Consider the following 15,020-nt stretch of genomic DNA (forward strand, 5'->3'; position numbering starts at 1 on the left):
CCTGAAATGCCAACTGAGAAGACGTTAAACCTAAAGGCTTCTGTCTGTTGAAAAAAAACAAGCCTGAAAATCACTGGAGTAGTGGAAAGAATATGGGCTCATCGAACCCAGACCGGTGACTTATTAAATACGTGATTTAGGGCAAATTCCTTCAACTTTCTGCCCACCAGTTGTTTCATCTATAGGGTAGGGCTACGGCCAGGACTAACAAAGCAGCACATGGGGAAGGTCTCTGAGAGAGACAGCCTCTCCCATAAGAGCAAAATAAAGTAGTCACAGTTACCTGCCTCTTCACTCTCCTCTACCCACCGAACCTTATAAAACTCATCAGCACCCACAAACTCTTTGCGTGGAATGGTCTCACTGCAGCAGAGGATTCCGTGAGGACCGTGGACCTCTGTCTCGTTATGCGGCCAGCAATGCCACCTGCACTCCTCCATCAGCAGAGTGGGCAGGCCACGGCCGCCCTTGCGAAGCATCATGAACCCACTCAGGCCGGAAGCAGCCGATTTAGCATCTGGGATGCCCCAAAGATAACCCGTCCCCATGCGGGATAACCCGTCCACCCCCTGGAGGTGCCCACAGAGCAGCAGTGCAGCAATATCTCCAACTGTGCAGCTGGACAGCCCCACCGCCGCCCGCCATTCTGGACACATCTCGGGGCACCTGCTGGAGACCAAGGATCACTGTCCGCACAGAGAATATTTGTGCCTTGAGATACACCTCTGAGGTAGATAACTGACCTCCTGATGGGACAGGAACCTCATGTGTGCCTCTCTACCACGGGAGGAAAGTAGCAGGCATCTATAAATCTATAATGAGAAGACATAATAATCAAGATGGATAGCAGCATATACAGCCAAATACATACATCTCAGGAATGAGAAAGGACAGGTGAGTAACAGGAAGGAGGGAGACAGGGTGGGGAAGGAGGAATGAAAGACAAAAAGAAAAACAGGGAGATACATGCAGAGAGAATGAGACAGAAACGTCAGAGAAAAGAGAAAGGCAAGACAGAGACAGTAAGATAGAGACACAGAAAAAGGCAGAGAGGAAGAAACGGGAGGTAAATAACAAGAAAGGCAGAGATGGAGAGAGGTGGGGATAGAGAGAAACAGGTGCAGAGAGACAAAATGACAGAGAGCGGGAAAAAATAAGGAGAGAAAAGAGAGACCAAGAGAGAGGGGGGTGGGGAGGGGAGGGAGACAGGCACACAGTTCCAGTCTGATGAAGCCAGATGGCGAGAGAGACAGTGATTCACAGATGTGCCCCAGTGGTCGTTAGAAGGGGACATGACAGGCAGGTAAGGTGAAGCCATCTTAGCCCATCATCCTTTTTTTTTTCAGAGCTGCTTTAAACATCATCAGCACTTGCTGGGAAAGCTATTTAATCCCATTTCTCCTGCATCTACCAACTCTTTATCTTGGGAGTAGTAGCCCCTGGGACTCCCTTCTTTCCCTATTCAGCCTCCAGTCGAGCACTGTGAAGGGGGTGAGCCACTGGGCACCAGCACAGGAGGTACGCTGGTGACCAGGGCGCCCAATCCTGCTGGCCTGGAGCGTAGTTTCTGACGGCACTCTCCTTCCTTGGCCCATATCAAGGCCTTATCTAGCATCAGGTGAGTAGTAGTTGCCCAAGGAATATTTGCTAATAATGGGGTCCCTCTGATAATATCTGGAAGGGCTCCTAATTATAGATTTCATTAGTATTTAATTCAATTCCATTGAAATGTGTTGAGTGTCTGTGCTGAAGCACGGTGTTGCTATGGTATTTAATTTACTTTAAAGTATGAAGTACATACCTTAGGATATTCTGCATAAACATTACTTAGGCCAAGCTCCCATCTGGTACCAAGATTATTCTAGTGGAGGCTGTACTGGCCAGTGGTGGTCAGTGGGCCCATTCTCCAGAGCGAGGTCCTGCAAGGACTTTAATCACTGTCTCTATCAGCAATGGTTCCTTTGCTTCTTCTTGATTAAAGCAGTGGCCTATTGACTAGCAATGATATGATCCTAAAAAACAGGTTACCTCTGGTGAAATTAGAGACACCCAAGTTATATAAATTAGGTCAATATATTTTAGAGACATTCACTACCCTTCCCTGAATTTGTGGGATAATCCAGTGTGTTCTGTATTCTTTATAAAGGGGTGATGCCCTCGGCTCAACTCCCTCCTTGGTCCTGAGACAATACGAATTCTGGATGGTTCTGCTTGCTTGATGCTGACAGGGAGGGGAAGTGTCAGTACTCTCACTATGGAAAACTGGAGTTTTTCTGTAGTGACCTGATATGCAAACTGTAGAGTACCGACAGAACCACAAAGCTATGACTTCTCAAGCCTGTAAGATATTTTATTTTGTGCTTCTCTGATAATAAGAATTAAGTTGATAAATGCTTCTATATGGGGCAGAATCTGGTCCGAGATCCACTTTCAGTTTAATATGGTAATGGATTTGTTAGAGGGCAGACTTATGGCTCTCACCCACCACAAAATCCTATGAGGACTGTTTATAAACAGAACAAGGGCTTTTTGGAGAAATGACTAATTCCACAGTTGGGGTGGGGGGTGGGGTAAAAGATGAACCTGAAATATCTTGTTATGCCAAAATTTTTTCAACTCCCCCCCCCCCAAATGATGGGCACATCAGAAGGACACAGGAGGACTTTCAGCTCCAGGAAAATGGAATAAATGTACTTTTCCTTGTTTCTCCCAGTAGATACCACTAAGACCCCTGGGCATCGGGTATAACGCAAACATAAAAGAACTCTGAAAGACGGAGGGAAGACCAGCCAAGACCCTGGGACCCAAGGAATGAGCCAGTGGTGAGTTCCCCGGGTTTCTCTTTGCCTCACATGCCCAAGACTGGGGACTGAAGAAGACAGCAACTTAGAAATGCCAAGAAAATTACAAAAGAAGCCCCAAACAAAACCTACTTTCTCCAGCCAAAGGCCTGGGAAAGGGGCAGCCCAGAAAGACAGAACATTGTTAGATTATAACCGTTTTATTCTGGCCAATCACCACCATGAGAAACAAAAACCAACTATGGCCCCAACCCCATCCACAGCGAAGGCTAAGTGGGGAAACTAACCCTTCCCCCCAGGCTGGGTAGTAATAAGTGACCCTACCTTACTCCACTTGGGTGTGTCAGAAAAAGAAAAACAGGTGAGCCAGCACGATCATTCCTGCCACCTGCAGTAGGAACCCTCCATACCACCGCCACCACCACTGGTGGCGGTGCGACCTCACGGGGAGACGGGATTTCCAACACCTTGTGACAGTAATGAGGCCCCTCTCCCCTCTTCCTGGGCCAGGACTGTGTCCGAGAAAGTCTGCTGAAACGGAAGATTTACTTAAGGCCCAGAATCTCTTAACATAATCCCCCTAACTGCTGGTTTCAAACAAAAATAATTTGTGATACCAGCAACCAGGAAAATCTCAAAGTAGAATGAAAACAAAACAAAACAAAAAGACAACTACTGAGATGGCAGAGATGTTAGAACTATCTGACAAAGATGTGAAAGCGGCCATCATAACAATGCTTCCAGGAGCACTTACAAACATGCTTGAAACAGATGACAAAATAGACCCAGCGGAAATACAGAAAGTCTCACCGAATAAAGAGAATATACTAAAAAAGAAAAAAATGGAAAGCTTAGAACTAAAAAACCGCAATGAGTGGGTTTAACAGCAGAATGAAAGAGACAGAGGGAAGAATCAATACAGGTGAAAATGGAGTAAAGGAAAATCTCCAATATGAAAACAAAGATAAACTAGACAGAAGAAAATGAACAAGGCTTCAGAGATCTATGGGGCTAGAGCAAAAAAAAAAAACCCTAATATTTCTGTCATTGGAGTTCTGGAAGGAAAAGGGGAAGAGGATAAGCTTAAAATTAAAAATAAATATAAATAAATAAATAAATAAATAAATAAATAAATAAATAAAGAGGGGCACCTGGCTGGCTCAGTCAGTTAAGCGTCTGACTTAGGCTCTGGTCATGATCTCACGGTCCGTGGGTTCGAGCCCCGTGTCCGACTCTGTGCTGACAGCTCAGAGCCTGAAGCCTGTTTCCGATTCTGTGTCTCCCTCTCTATCTGCCCCTCCCCCGCTCATGCTCACTCACTCTCATTCTCTCAAAAATGAATTATCATTGAAAAAAGTGTTAAAACAGAGTACTTGAATAAATAACAGCTGATAATTTCCCAATTTGTCAAGGGCCATACACCTACAGATCCAAGAAGCTCAGTAAATCCCCAACAGGATAAACCTGAAGAAATTCACACCAAGAAACATCATAATCTGACTTCTAAACACTAGCGACTAAAACACTAAAAAAAATCTTGAAAGTAGGAAGAGGGAAATTCCCTGTAGGGAAAAAAAAAAAAAAAGAAAAAGCAATTCAAATACCCCCATATTTCTCATCAGAAGCCATGAAGCCTGAAGGAAGTGGCACAGGAGTTTCTAATGCTGAAGGAAATCAACTGTCCACCAAGAATTTTATTACCAGTGAAAATAAGTGATGAAGGAAAACTAAGAGAATGTGCCAGCATCACAATTACCCTAAGACAGTGGCTAATGGAAGTTCTCTAAAAAGGAAGAAAACATAAAAAGGGGATCGTGGAACATCAGGAAGTAAAAAAGAGCACTGTAAGAAAAAACTGGGGTAAATATGTTAGACTTTCCTTCTCTTGAGTTTTCTAAATTACGTTTGATGGCTGAAGCAAAAATGATAACACTATGTAATGTGGTTCTAAAAGTATGTGGGAAAAATATTTAGAACAATTATATAAATACACCGGAGAGGGCAAAGGAATATACAGTGAAGTAGAATTTCTGTATGTCACTCAAACTGGTGATATGACATCAATAGACTGTGATAAGTTATGTAAATATAAGGCAATGTCAAGAGCAATCACTAAAAAAGCTATAAAAAATACCATAGATAAGTCAAAATAAATTCTAAAAATGTTCAAATAACCTACAGAAAGACTGGAAAAATCAAAGAAAAGAAACCAACAACAGAAAACAATAAAAAATAATAAGTTAGAAGAGGTAAGTTCTATCGTATAAATAATTATATTAAATGTAAATTATATAAAAAATATAAATAAAGACAGAGATTGACAGGGTGGGTTTAAAAACCTGACCCAATTATGTGCTGTCTACAAGAAACTAATTTCATACACACAGACAAGTTGAAAGTAAAGTGGAAAAATACATATCATGCTAACAAAACTAATCGAAGAAAGCAAGAGTGGCTAGATTAGTATCAAACCACATTTCAGAACATAGAAAATTACCAGGGACATAAAGGTACATTATAAAATGATAAAAAGAAAAAGTCCATCAAGAAGACATAGCAATCATCCATATGTATAGACTCAACAGAGCTAAAAAATATATGAAGGAAAAACTAGGAGCAGTGAAAGGAGAATTCAACAAATCTACAATAATAATTGAAGACATAAATACTCTTCTCTCAACAATATAGAACAACTAGGCGGAAAATCAGCAAGGATATAGAAGAAATCAACAATACCATTGACCAACAGGATCTAAACAATATTTATAAAACACTCCACATAACAGCAGCAGTTTGTTCAAGTGCCAGTGGAACATATACCAAAAGAGACCACATCCTGAATCATAAAGGAAACCGTAACAAATTTTTAAAAAATTGAAATCACACTGTTCTCTGACCATAATGGAACCAAACTAGAAAGCAAAAACAGAAAGCTAACAGGAAAATCTCCAAACACTAGGTAACTAACCAAGAGACTTCTAAGTAACCATTGCATCAAAGAGGAAGTCTTAAGGAGGAAAAAAAATACAGTGAGCTAAATGAAAATAAAAATACAACATACCAAAATTTGTGGGACACAGCTGAAACAGTCATGAGAGGAAAATTTATAGCACTAAAATACTTACATTTGTAAAGAAGAAGACTCATTAAAAATCTAGGCTACAGGGGCGCCTGGGTGGCTCAGTCGGTTGAGCAACGAACTTCGGCTCAGGTCATGATCTCACAGTTTGTGAGTTCGAGCCCCGCGTCGGGCTCTGTGCTGACAGCTCAGAGCCTGGAGCCTGCTTCTGATTCTGTGTCTCTCTCTCTGCCCCTCCCCCGCTCATGATCTGTCTCTGTCTCAGAAATAAATAAACATTAAAAAATTAAAAAAAAAAATCTAGGCTACCAACTCTATAACCTTAAAAAGAAAAAGAGGGGCGCCTGGGTGGCGCAGTCGGTTAAGCGTCCGACTTCAGCCAGGTCACGATCTCGCGGTCCGTGAGTTCGAGCCCCGCGTCAGGCTCTGGGCTGATGGCTCGGATCCTGGAGTCTGCTTCCGATTCTGTGTCTCCCTCTCTCTCTGCCCCTCCCCCATTCATGCTCTGTCTCTCTCTGTCCCCAAAAAAATAAACGTTGAAAAAAAAAATTTTTAATAAATAAAAAAATAAAAAAAAATAAAAAAAAAAAAAAAAAAAAAAAAAAAAAAAAAAAGAAAAAGAGAAAAAGAAACTCAAAGCAAGCACAAGAAAGGAAATAATAAAGGTAAGAACAGAAATCAATACAATTAAAAATAGAAAAATAACAGGGAAAAATCAATGAACAAAATGCTGGTTCTTTAAAACAATCAGTAAAACTGACAAGCTTGTATGACTGACAAGTAATTAAATAGGACAGAAGACACAAATTACCAAGATCGGGTAATAGAAGAGGGGATTTCATTTCAGACTCTGCAAACATCAAAAGAATAATAAAGTAATACAATGAACGACTCTACACACGTAAATCTGACAACTTAGACGAAATGGACCAAGTCCTTGAAAAGCACAAATTGCCACAACTCACAATACAAAATAAATCATTTAAACAGCTACATAACCTTTAAGAAAATTGAATTCATAATTTTAAAACTCCCAAAAAAGAAATCTAAAAAAAAAAAAAAAAGCCCAGATGATATTACTGGAAAGTTCTACCAAATATTTAAAGAACTAACACCAATTCTACCCAATCACTTCCAGAAAACAGAAAAGAACGGAATACTTCCCAATTCATTTTATGAAGGCACCCTGATACCAAAACCAGACAAAGGTCCAAAAAAAGAAAACAACAGATCAATATCTCTCGTAAATACAGAAGCAAAAATTCTTAACAAAATATCAGCAAACAGAATTCAGCAATATATACAGAGAATATGCCATCAAGAGATGCAAAGCTGGTTCAATATTTGAAAGTCAATCAGGACAACCCACCATAGTAGAAGGTGAAAAAAAACCCCACATAATCACTGCAATTGATGTCAAACATTGCAAATTGCTCTATTTGACAAAATTCAATACATATTCAAAATAAAAACTAAAAAAAATTAGAGGGGCGCCTGGGTGGCTTAGTCAGTTAAGCGTCTGACTCTTCATTTCGGCTCAGGTCATGATCTCATGGTTGTGGGATAGAGCCCTGTGTTGGGCTCCGTGCTGAGCATGGAGCCTGCTTGAGATTCTCTCTCTCCCCCTCTGCCCCTCTCCCCCACTTGCACACTCTTTAAAACAAATAATTGAATGAATGAATGAATGAATGAGTAAATAAATGAATAAATAAATATTTTAAAAAGGACACAAGAGCCAGCTTGAAGAGATTCCTACTGGTAAACTGGGGATAATTTGAGCACCAAAATAATTAAAGATGGTAAAAAATTATAAACAATTAAGAACAGGGACCAATAAGTACATACTAATGATAGATATATAGGTAGATACATAGATAGAGATAGAGATAGAGATAGAGATAGAGATAGAGATAGAGAGATAGAGAGATAGGGACAGACAGGCAGGCATACAGATGGACAAGGGAAAAGAAAGGGTTTTGCTTCCAGCTAAAAATGGAATGCCATGGAAATCTTAAAAAAAAAAAAAGCTTATAGATATAGAGAACAGACTGGTGATTGCCAGAGGGAGGGGGTAGAGGGGGTGGGTAAAATAGGTAAAGGCGTTCAAAAGGTACAAACTTCAGGTTATAAAATACGTAAGTCCTGGGATGTAACGAGCAGCCTGGTGACAACAGATAATAATAATGTACAGATGCTAAAAGAATACATCTTAAAAGTTCTCCTCACAAGAACAAATTTTGTAACTATGGATGGTGATGGATGTTAACCAGACCTACCGTGGTGATCATTTTGCAATGCATACAAACATTGAATCATTATGTTGTACACCTAAAAGTAATATAATGTTATAGGTCAACTATACTTCAAAAAAATGGGGGGGGGGGCAGAATGCCAACTGGTAAATATGGAGGAAGTGCTAGAGTAAAGAAATCATCATTTTGCAACCATCATAGTCTTAGCTTGGTTTACAAAAGCATCATGAAAAGATGCTCCATTTGGAGCGGGGGGTTCTGATAAGAGTACATTTGCATAATCTTGAAGTGATTCTCCATAGATTACATATTCCTGGAAATGAAAAGAATGTTCACTGGACAGGGGAAAAGTCAAGCAATACCCGGAGTGGCTGATCAAAATTATCACCAAAAAGGGACAGATGGATAGCGTATGTGACCCAGAAGGGCATATTACTTATTACTATTCTGACTTCGGATGCGTAACCTTAATGAGAAATCATCAGACAGACCCAAAATGGAGAACATTCTTATTTTTAAAAAGAGGGGAGGTATGTCTTCTTCAAAAGTATCAATGTCATAAAAGGAAAAGGCTGAAGGTGAAAAGACCCTAAGAGCCATGACAACTAAGTGTTAACATGTGACCCTAAAACGGAACTGAGTATAAGAGGGGGAAACCAGTGCTAGCAAGGACAGTACTGGGTCAAGTGACAAAATTGGGTATGGATGGTAGATTAAAATATAGAATCAATGTTAAACTTCTTTTTTTTTTTTAATATTTTAATGTTTACTTATTTTTGAGAGAGAGAGAAGAGAGCCAGAGAGACAGAGCATGAGCAGGGGAGGGCAGAGAGAGAGGGAGACACAGAATCTGAAGCAGAACAGAATTCTGTCAGCACAGAGTCTGATGCAGGCTCTAACTCATGAACTTTGAGACCATGACCTGAGGCAAAGTCGGACGCTTAACGGACTGGGCCACCCGGGTGCCCCAATGATAAATGTCTTGAAGTTAGTAATGGTCCTGTGGTTATGTAAGAAAATTCCTTTACTTTTTAGGAAGTACACGCAGAAGTATTTGGGCAAAAAGGAACAACAGTATGGTATATGGAACTTTCAAAAGGCTTGGAAAAAAACGGAGATAGTAATGATAGGTGAAACTAAAGGATGTAAGGGTATTTATTCTCGGTATGAGTCTTGAAATTTGCCAGTTTGAAATTATTTCCAAACTAAAAAAACATTTTTTTAAGTTCTTTGGCTACCGTTACCTATCAAAGAACTAAGAGATGTGCATACCAATTTGTACGGGATAGGCTTCCAAAAAGTAGAGTAATTAAGAGCATAGGCCTCTCAGTTAAGACAAACTTGGCTTCAAATCTAGCTCTGACCCTCTGAGCTGACCTGACCTCAAGATGCCTCGATGTCTTCACCTGTAAAATGGGGGAAACAACGTTGACCTCATAAATTATTCTGAAGGTTAATGAGTTCAGGGTGCAGATCACAACACCTAGCATATAGTTAGTCATCATTCCACAGTGCTACTTGCTATTTCAATAGGTTAGCAGTCGTGGTACTCAGTTAGCACTTGTGGTGATGGTCATTGTTGCTAGTAGGCCACAGAAGTACAAAGATGACCAAAATATGGTTTCTGACCTCAAATGACTTCAAAAGAAACAGAGCTGAACCGCAAGCTACCGTGGGTGACGTAAGTGCACACAAAATGTTACCGCAGCGGAAACAAGCGTATTTGCTTCTTCTGGGGAGTGGACTGGAAAGGACATCGCAGGGAAGGCGACAGACAGTCAAGGTGAGCAGTAGAGGGTAAGGTTAGGATTTCACCAGGTGGACACAAGGGTGAGGTTAGGGCATTCCGAGGTCAGTTACCTACTGAGGTAACAGGTAGGCCAAGCACTCAGGGCTTGGGTGGGAAAGAGTGGAGGCAGAGGGAAGTGCAGGTGGGGCTAGAAAAGTACATCCGGGCCACAGCTGTGGAGGGTAAAGGGCCTTGAATGTAACACCCTAAGTGGGTTTCATGGTTTCCTGTGTGCAGTGGGAGAATCGCGGGAGGTTTTGAATGAGGGGTGACGTGACTGGATTGTTGTCATAGAAAATATACTACCTGGCAGGAGCTCGGAACGTTAACCCAGTAATCAGGCCTTCAAATGGAAACTTTTAAGGGAAGGCCAAGCAAATAGCCCCTTCGTGTCTCTTCTGTTTTTGGCACGTCCTGCCCAAAGGGTGATAATCAAAACAGTCAGCAACAGGTAAGACTGGCTGATGCCATGGTGCGCGCGTGCGCGCGCGCACACACACACACACACACACACACACACACGGGAGGTTGGGCAGGGGATGCAGGCAGGGCAGCTGGCAAGCACTCTGGTAGCCCTGCAGGGGGGCAGCCAAACGGATCTGGGGGCAGCTAACTGGCATGACAGTCAGCACCCGGAGCTGGGGCAATGCCCACCAGGCATTAACTCTATGGTTACGAGATCACCGGGACCAAGGGCTAGGCCAGGGTGGTGGTGGGCAAATGGATATCTTGTGGGGAGCAGGCAAAGGACTGAGTATGTCAGCTTTTTAACAACCAGTACACGTGCTTTCCGGCTGAGCGTGAGCCGTGCCCCTCTTACGCCAGGGTTTCCTTCACCAGACTATCCGTCCTTGGTTTATGTACCTGGGGCTGGCCCAGAAGGTGCCATCCTTACCAGAACTATCTTGGCCACAAAGCCCCCTTCAAAGTAAGGCTTCCTGCACACACGAGGCGGTCCCACCTATATTCTATATTGTACAGTCAAGGGGCCCCATGTGGTCTACACACAGGACTGGACTGAATCCACACGAACTGTGGATGTTGTAGACAGTCACCACATTTCTGTCTCTTGACTCGGCTAATTTTTGTGTACATAAGAAAAAGAAATGAGAGTTTTAATTCACTTTTTAAAAGGACACTGTAGTCCGACTTCGGCTCAGGTCATGATCTCACAGCTCGTGGGTTCGAGCCCCGTGTCGGGCTCTGTGCCGACAGCTCGGAGCCCTGGAGCCTGCTTCGGATTCTGTGCCTCCCTCTCTCTCTGCCCCTAACCCACTCGCATTCTGTCTCTGTCTCTCTCAAACGTAAATAAACTTTAAAAAGTAAATAAATAAATAAAAATAAAAGGACACTGTAATTGGAATGTGGCTCTTCCGGAGTGCACATCGTACTTCATCTAACCAGTCTGGTGAGGCTCATGCTTTTCCTGTTTGTAGCAAGAAGGAAAGAGAATGTGTTCCCATACGACATTCTCCTTTAAACTCTCCAATGTACCCGACAGCTATTTGAAGAGGTGGCTGACATTTAAATCAACAAGACAGAAAAATGGTTCCATCTGGACCAGGAGAAACGTTCACCCAGCGATCGTGATCTTGTTTTCCCGACGGTCACCACTGGTGTTACCTCCGAGGCGATGGAGGTGAAAGTGCTGCTGAAGTGCACGTGCTTCTGGACCTCGCTGCCGTTGGCAGTCAGCAGCCAGTCCCCCAAGGCGTGGTCGTCACCCGCCGACCGGTTGCCGTGGCTCTGGTTGGGCAGGAGCTCTGCCAGGTCCCAGTGGTAGGACGGCGTGGCCCCCACCAGTGCGATGAGGATGGCCTCCGTGGCCACATAGAGCTGAAGGAGGAAACATACAAACCCATCAGTGTTGAGCTCGCGATCAGCAGGCTCACAAGCCCCGCAAGATCAGTTTCTTGGTTTCTTGCTTTTGTGTTTTCGTGAGCTACACAAAACCAGACACATCAGAAGCAAAGGAGAGAAACTTGGAAAGGAAGCTTCCCAATCTACTACCAACAGCATCATTAGCAATCCCACTTGTAAAGCACCTTAGGCTTTTTCGGGGGGGGGGGGGGGAGGGGGTCTCCTCTACATTTGAGACACATCTGATGCCCAGGACCCTGCACACGGATGACAGTATGACACTGGCGAAGGTGGGGATGGGCGGGGGACATTACGGCTCTGAAACACTACACTCTCAGTTCAGATAAGCAGGCACCAGGCTCCAAGAGTATCTTGGCCTTGGATTCACCATCTAAACAAAACCTTTTGTGGCACAGTTAAATGTCTCAGAAAACAGCACACATATATTCTCTCTCTCTCAGAGAGAGAATATACATACATAGTAAAAGAATATAGAGAGAGCATATTCATATAGAGTGTATATATATATACACACAGAGACAAAGAATCTATATAGTGTGTATATACAGAGAGAACATTTATAGAGTACATATAGAGAGTATATATAAAAAGTATATATAGGAAGAGAATATATATAGAGAGACGTAGTATAGATAGATAACACATATATACAGAGAACACAAATGAAAATACTTTATTAAAGCAGGTAAGCATAATATGTACTTGAGTAGACACTATTTTATTCTATTCTATTCTATTCTATTCTATTCTATTCTATTCTAAGAGAGAGAGGCACAAGTAAGCGAGGGGCAGAGAGAGAGACAGAGAGAGAGAGAGAAAAGTGGAGCTCATTCCAAGGGGCCTTGAGCTCCCAGACCGTGAGATCATGACCGGAGCCAAAGTCAGATACTTAACCAACTGACCCACCCAGGCTCCCAAGTAGATACTATATTAAAACATAATAGACAACTTTCATAAGCTGTAAAGAAATTCAAAATCCCATAATAAATACTCACTTTATAACCCTTAGCTCTACTTAATCATTATTTAATCTAAACATAGTTGTTCCCCTAAAAAAAAAAATTCCCTCATTCATTCAAGAAATAATTATTGAGCACATATGCCATTTGCCTCTGATTGTTCTGGGCCTTACAGCTATTCACAATCGGGTTTACAAGCTGTTGAGCCCTATGCAGCCTTTATATGCTATGAATTTCCATTTATATTAGTTCTCATTGCCGGATGATTATTTCAAGCTTCAAATGAATTCGGAAAACACAGAATCAGTCTGTTCCAGTGAGAACTGTCTCACTAAGGAAGAACTCTTATTTTAAGAACTGATCCCCATTAATTTAGAACCTGGTATCTTAAAATACCTTTAAACACAATAAGCGTTTTACAAAGCACGAAGCTGTGATTTCGCTATAGCATATAGTAACACCCCCACTGGACGGATGTGCTGACTGAGGCACGAAAAGGAGGAGATCTGCCAACAGCTTCGGCTCCATCCATCAGTGAACCCCGAGCTCCTTCCACACCACGGTGTAGGGGCATATTCAGCTGTTAAGTGGATAAGCTAAAATGCCAAAGGCAGAGTAATTTATCACAAGTAAATGATGGAATTAGCGTCAAGGAAAGAGAAAGGAAGTCATGCCATTGTGTGTGTCATAAGGGAAAGCTAACGTAAAACCCAGGGTGTGATTTTTGCACTCTCTGTGAGGCTGCGAGGATATGAGGCAGCCCCAATCTGTTTTGAGGCAAATGACGGTGGGCCTCCCGAGAGGTACCCAGCCACCACAGGTCAGTCTGCATGGGTGATTTATTGTAGAAGGCAGAAGATATCATGTTTCTAGATTTATATTGCTTCCTGGCCCCTATTTGCATACTATTAGGGAAGTTTTAGACCAGGAGGCAATCAGTCTGTAAAAATAAAAACCTTAATAATTACAAGAACAGATAGATTACACATTTGGCAGCAGCTATAATTACAAAGCCGCTTGCATCGTGTTAGTAACTGCCCCTCCTTATTATAATCTGCTGATCTTAATTGAAGGGCAAAGAAATGAAAAAATATGGGGCACGTGAACTCTGGAGATGAAGCAAAACACATGTTCAAAACAGAGCCGTCAATCGGGCAAAGCAAACTAGTTATATTTTCCTTCTTAAATACGCTATTTTCTGCTTTTGTGCCTCCCACTTGCTTTACATGGAAAGCACTTCACCTGGTTCAGCAGCGTCTCTGAACCTTTTCCATCCTCTGGGATGCGACTCAGGTATCACTTCCACCGCCCCCCCCCCACCTCACCTTCCTTTCGAACCCACCGGAAGCCCTCTACTGCTTCTGTTCACCCCCAAAAGCTCCATCTAGACCTTTCTTAGTAAGAGACAGATCATTTTCTTCATGCCATCCCATTTATGTACTTGCTCATCTTATTTTTCCTACCAGAATATTCTGTCCCTAAGGGCAGGATCTCTGTGTGATCCACTCCTGGGCTTCCACACCAAACAACTCAGGGTCTGGACACATGAAGCCCACACTCACCAAGTGAATGAATGAATAAATGACTGGGATAGAATGCTAATAACAGCAGCAAATGCTTCCCTAAATTCTAATTATGCGCCAAGCCCTATTCTAGGTGCTTGTTGAAAATACGTTAATACATCATATTTTTATCTGGACTGTTCTAAGATAAGGAATGTTCTAGGTAAGAGAGGAAATGCTCAAAGGATCCTCTACTCTGAAGTGTGCTTTTTCGTGGACACTCCCATTCTCAGCAGAAGCTACGATGTGTGGAAAGCAGTTCAGAAACTACATGCACCCCAGTGTTTACTGCAGCATTCATTTACAATAGCCAAACTATGGAGGCGGCCCCAGTGTCCAGATGAATGGATAAAGACACTGTATGTTAACTATCCTGGAATTACAATTAAACAATTAAAAATTTTTAAAAAGAAAACAGTTCAGAAACAAAGAGGTGGTGCTCATACACATGCTAATTCACAGAGGGGAGCAGTGAAACCCAGTTAATCAGTATGATCTGTGTTAATCAGTATTATTCCCAGCAACCTGAAGCCCAATGAACGCTTTCACCTTCTCATCTCCTCTGCCCTCCTCCCACCCCTCGCAGCGTTTTCAGTGTGCACGCCATGCGTGCACACACACGTGTACACCCAGGGACCTCAACTGCACACGCAGAGCCGTGGCGTTATGTCACCAGACGGGTCAGACACGTGCAGCC

The 15,020-nt window shown here is 42.4% G+C and overlaps 1 protein-coding gene across 2 annotated transcripts in view; it reads right to left on the minus strand.

Annotated features, from left to right (window-relative positions):
- The window catches only part of SLC22A15 (solute carrier family 22 member 15), an 81,786-nt gene that overhangs the window by 54,255 nt on the left and 12,511 nt on the right, over positions 1-15,020 (minus strand). For both annotated transcript variants that reach the window (XR_007154814.1, XM_047871170.1), the window contains exon 2: positions 11,545-11,757. Coding sequence is in view for 1 of the 2 variants with exons in the window: in XM_047871170.1 (XP_047727126.1) it covers positions 11,545-11,757 (213 nt within the window). In the remaining variant the exon portion in view is untranslated. The remainder of the gene's footprint in view (positions 1-11,544; positions 11,758-15,020) is intronic.

Source organism: Prionailurus viverrinus, chromosome C1, assembly GCF_022837055.1.
Source record: "Prionailurus viverrinus isolate Anna chromosome C1, UM_Priviv_1.0, whole genome shotgun sequence".
Taxonomy (NCBI): Eukaryota; Metazoa; Chordata; class Mammalia; order Carnivora; family Felidae; genus Prionailurus; species Prionailurus viverrinus.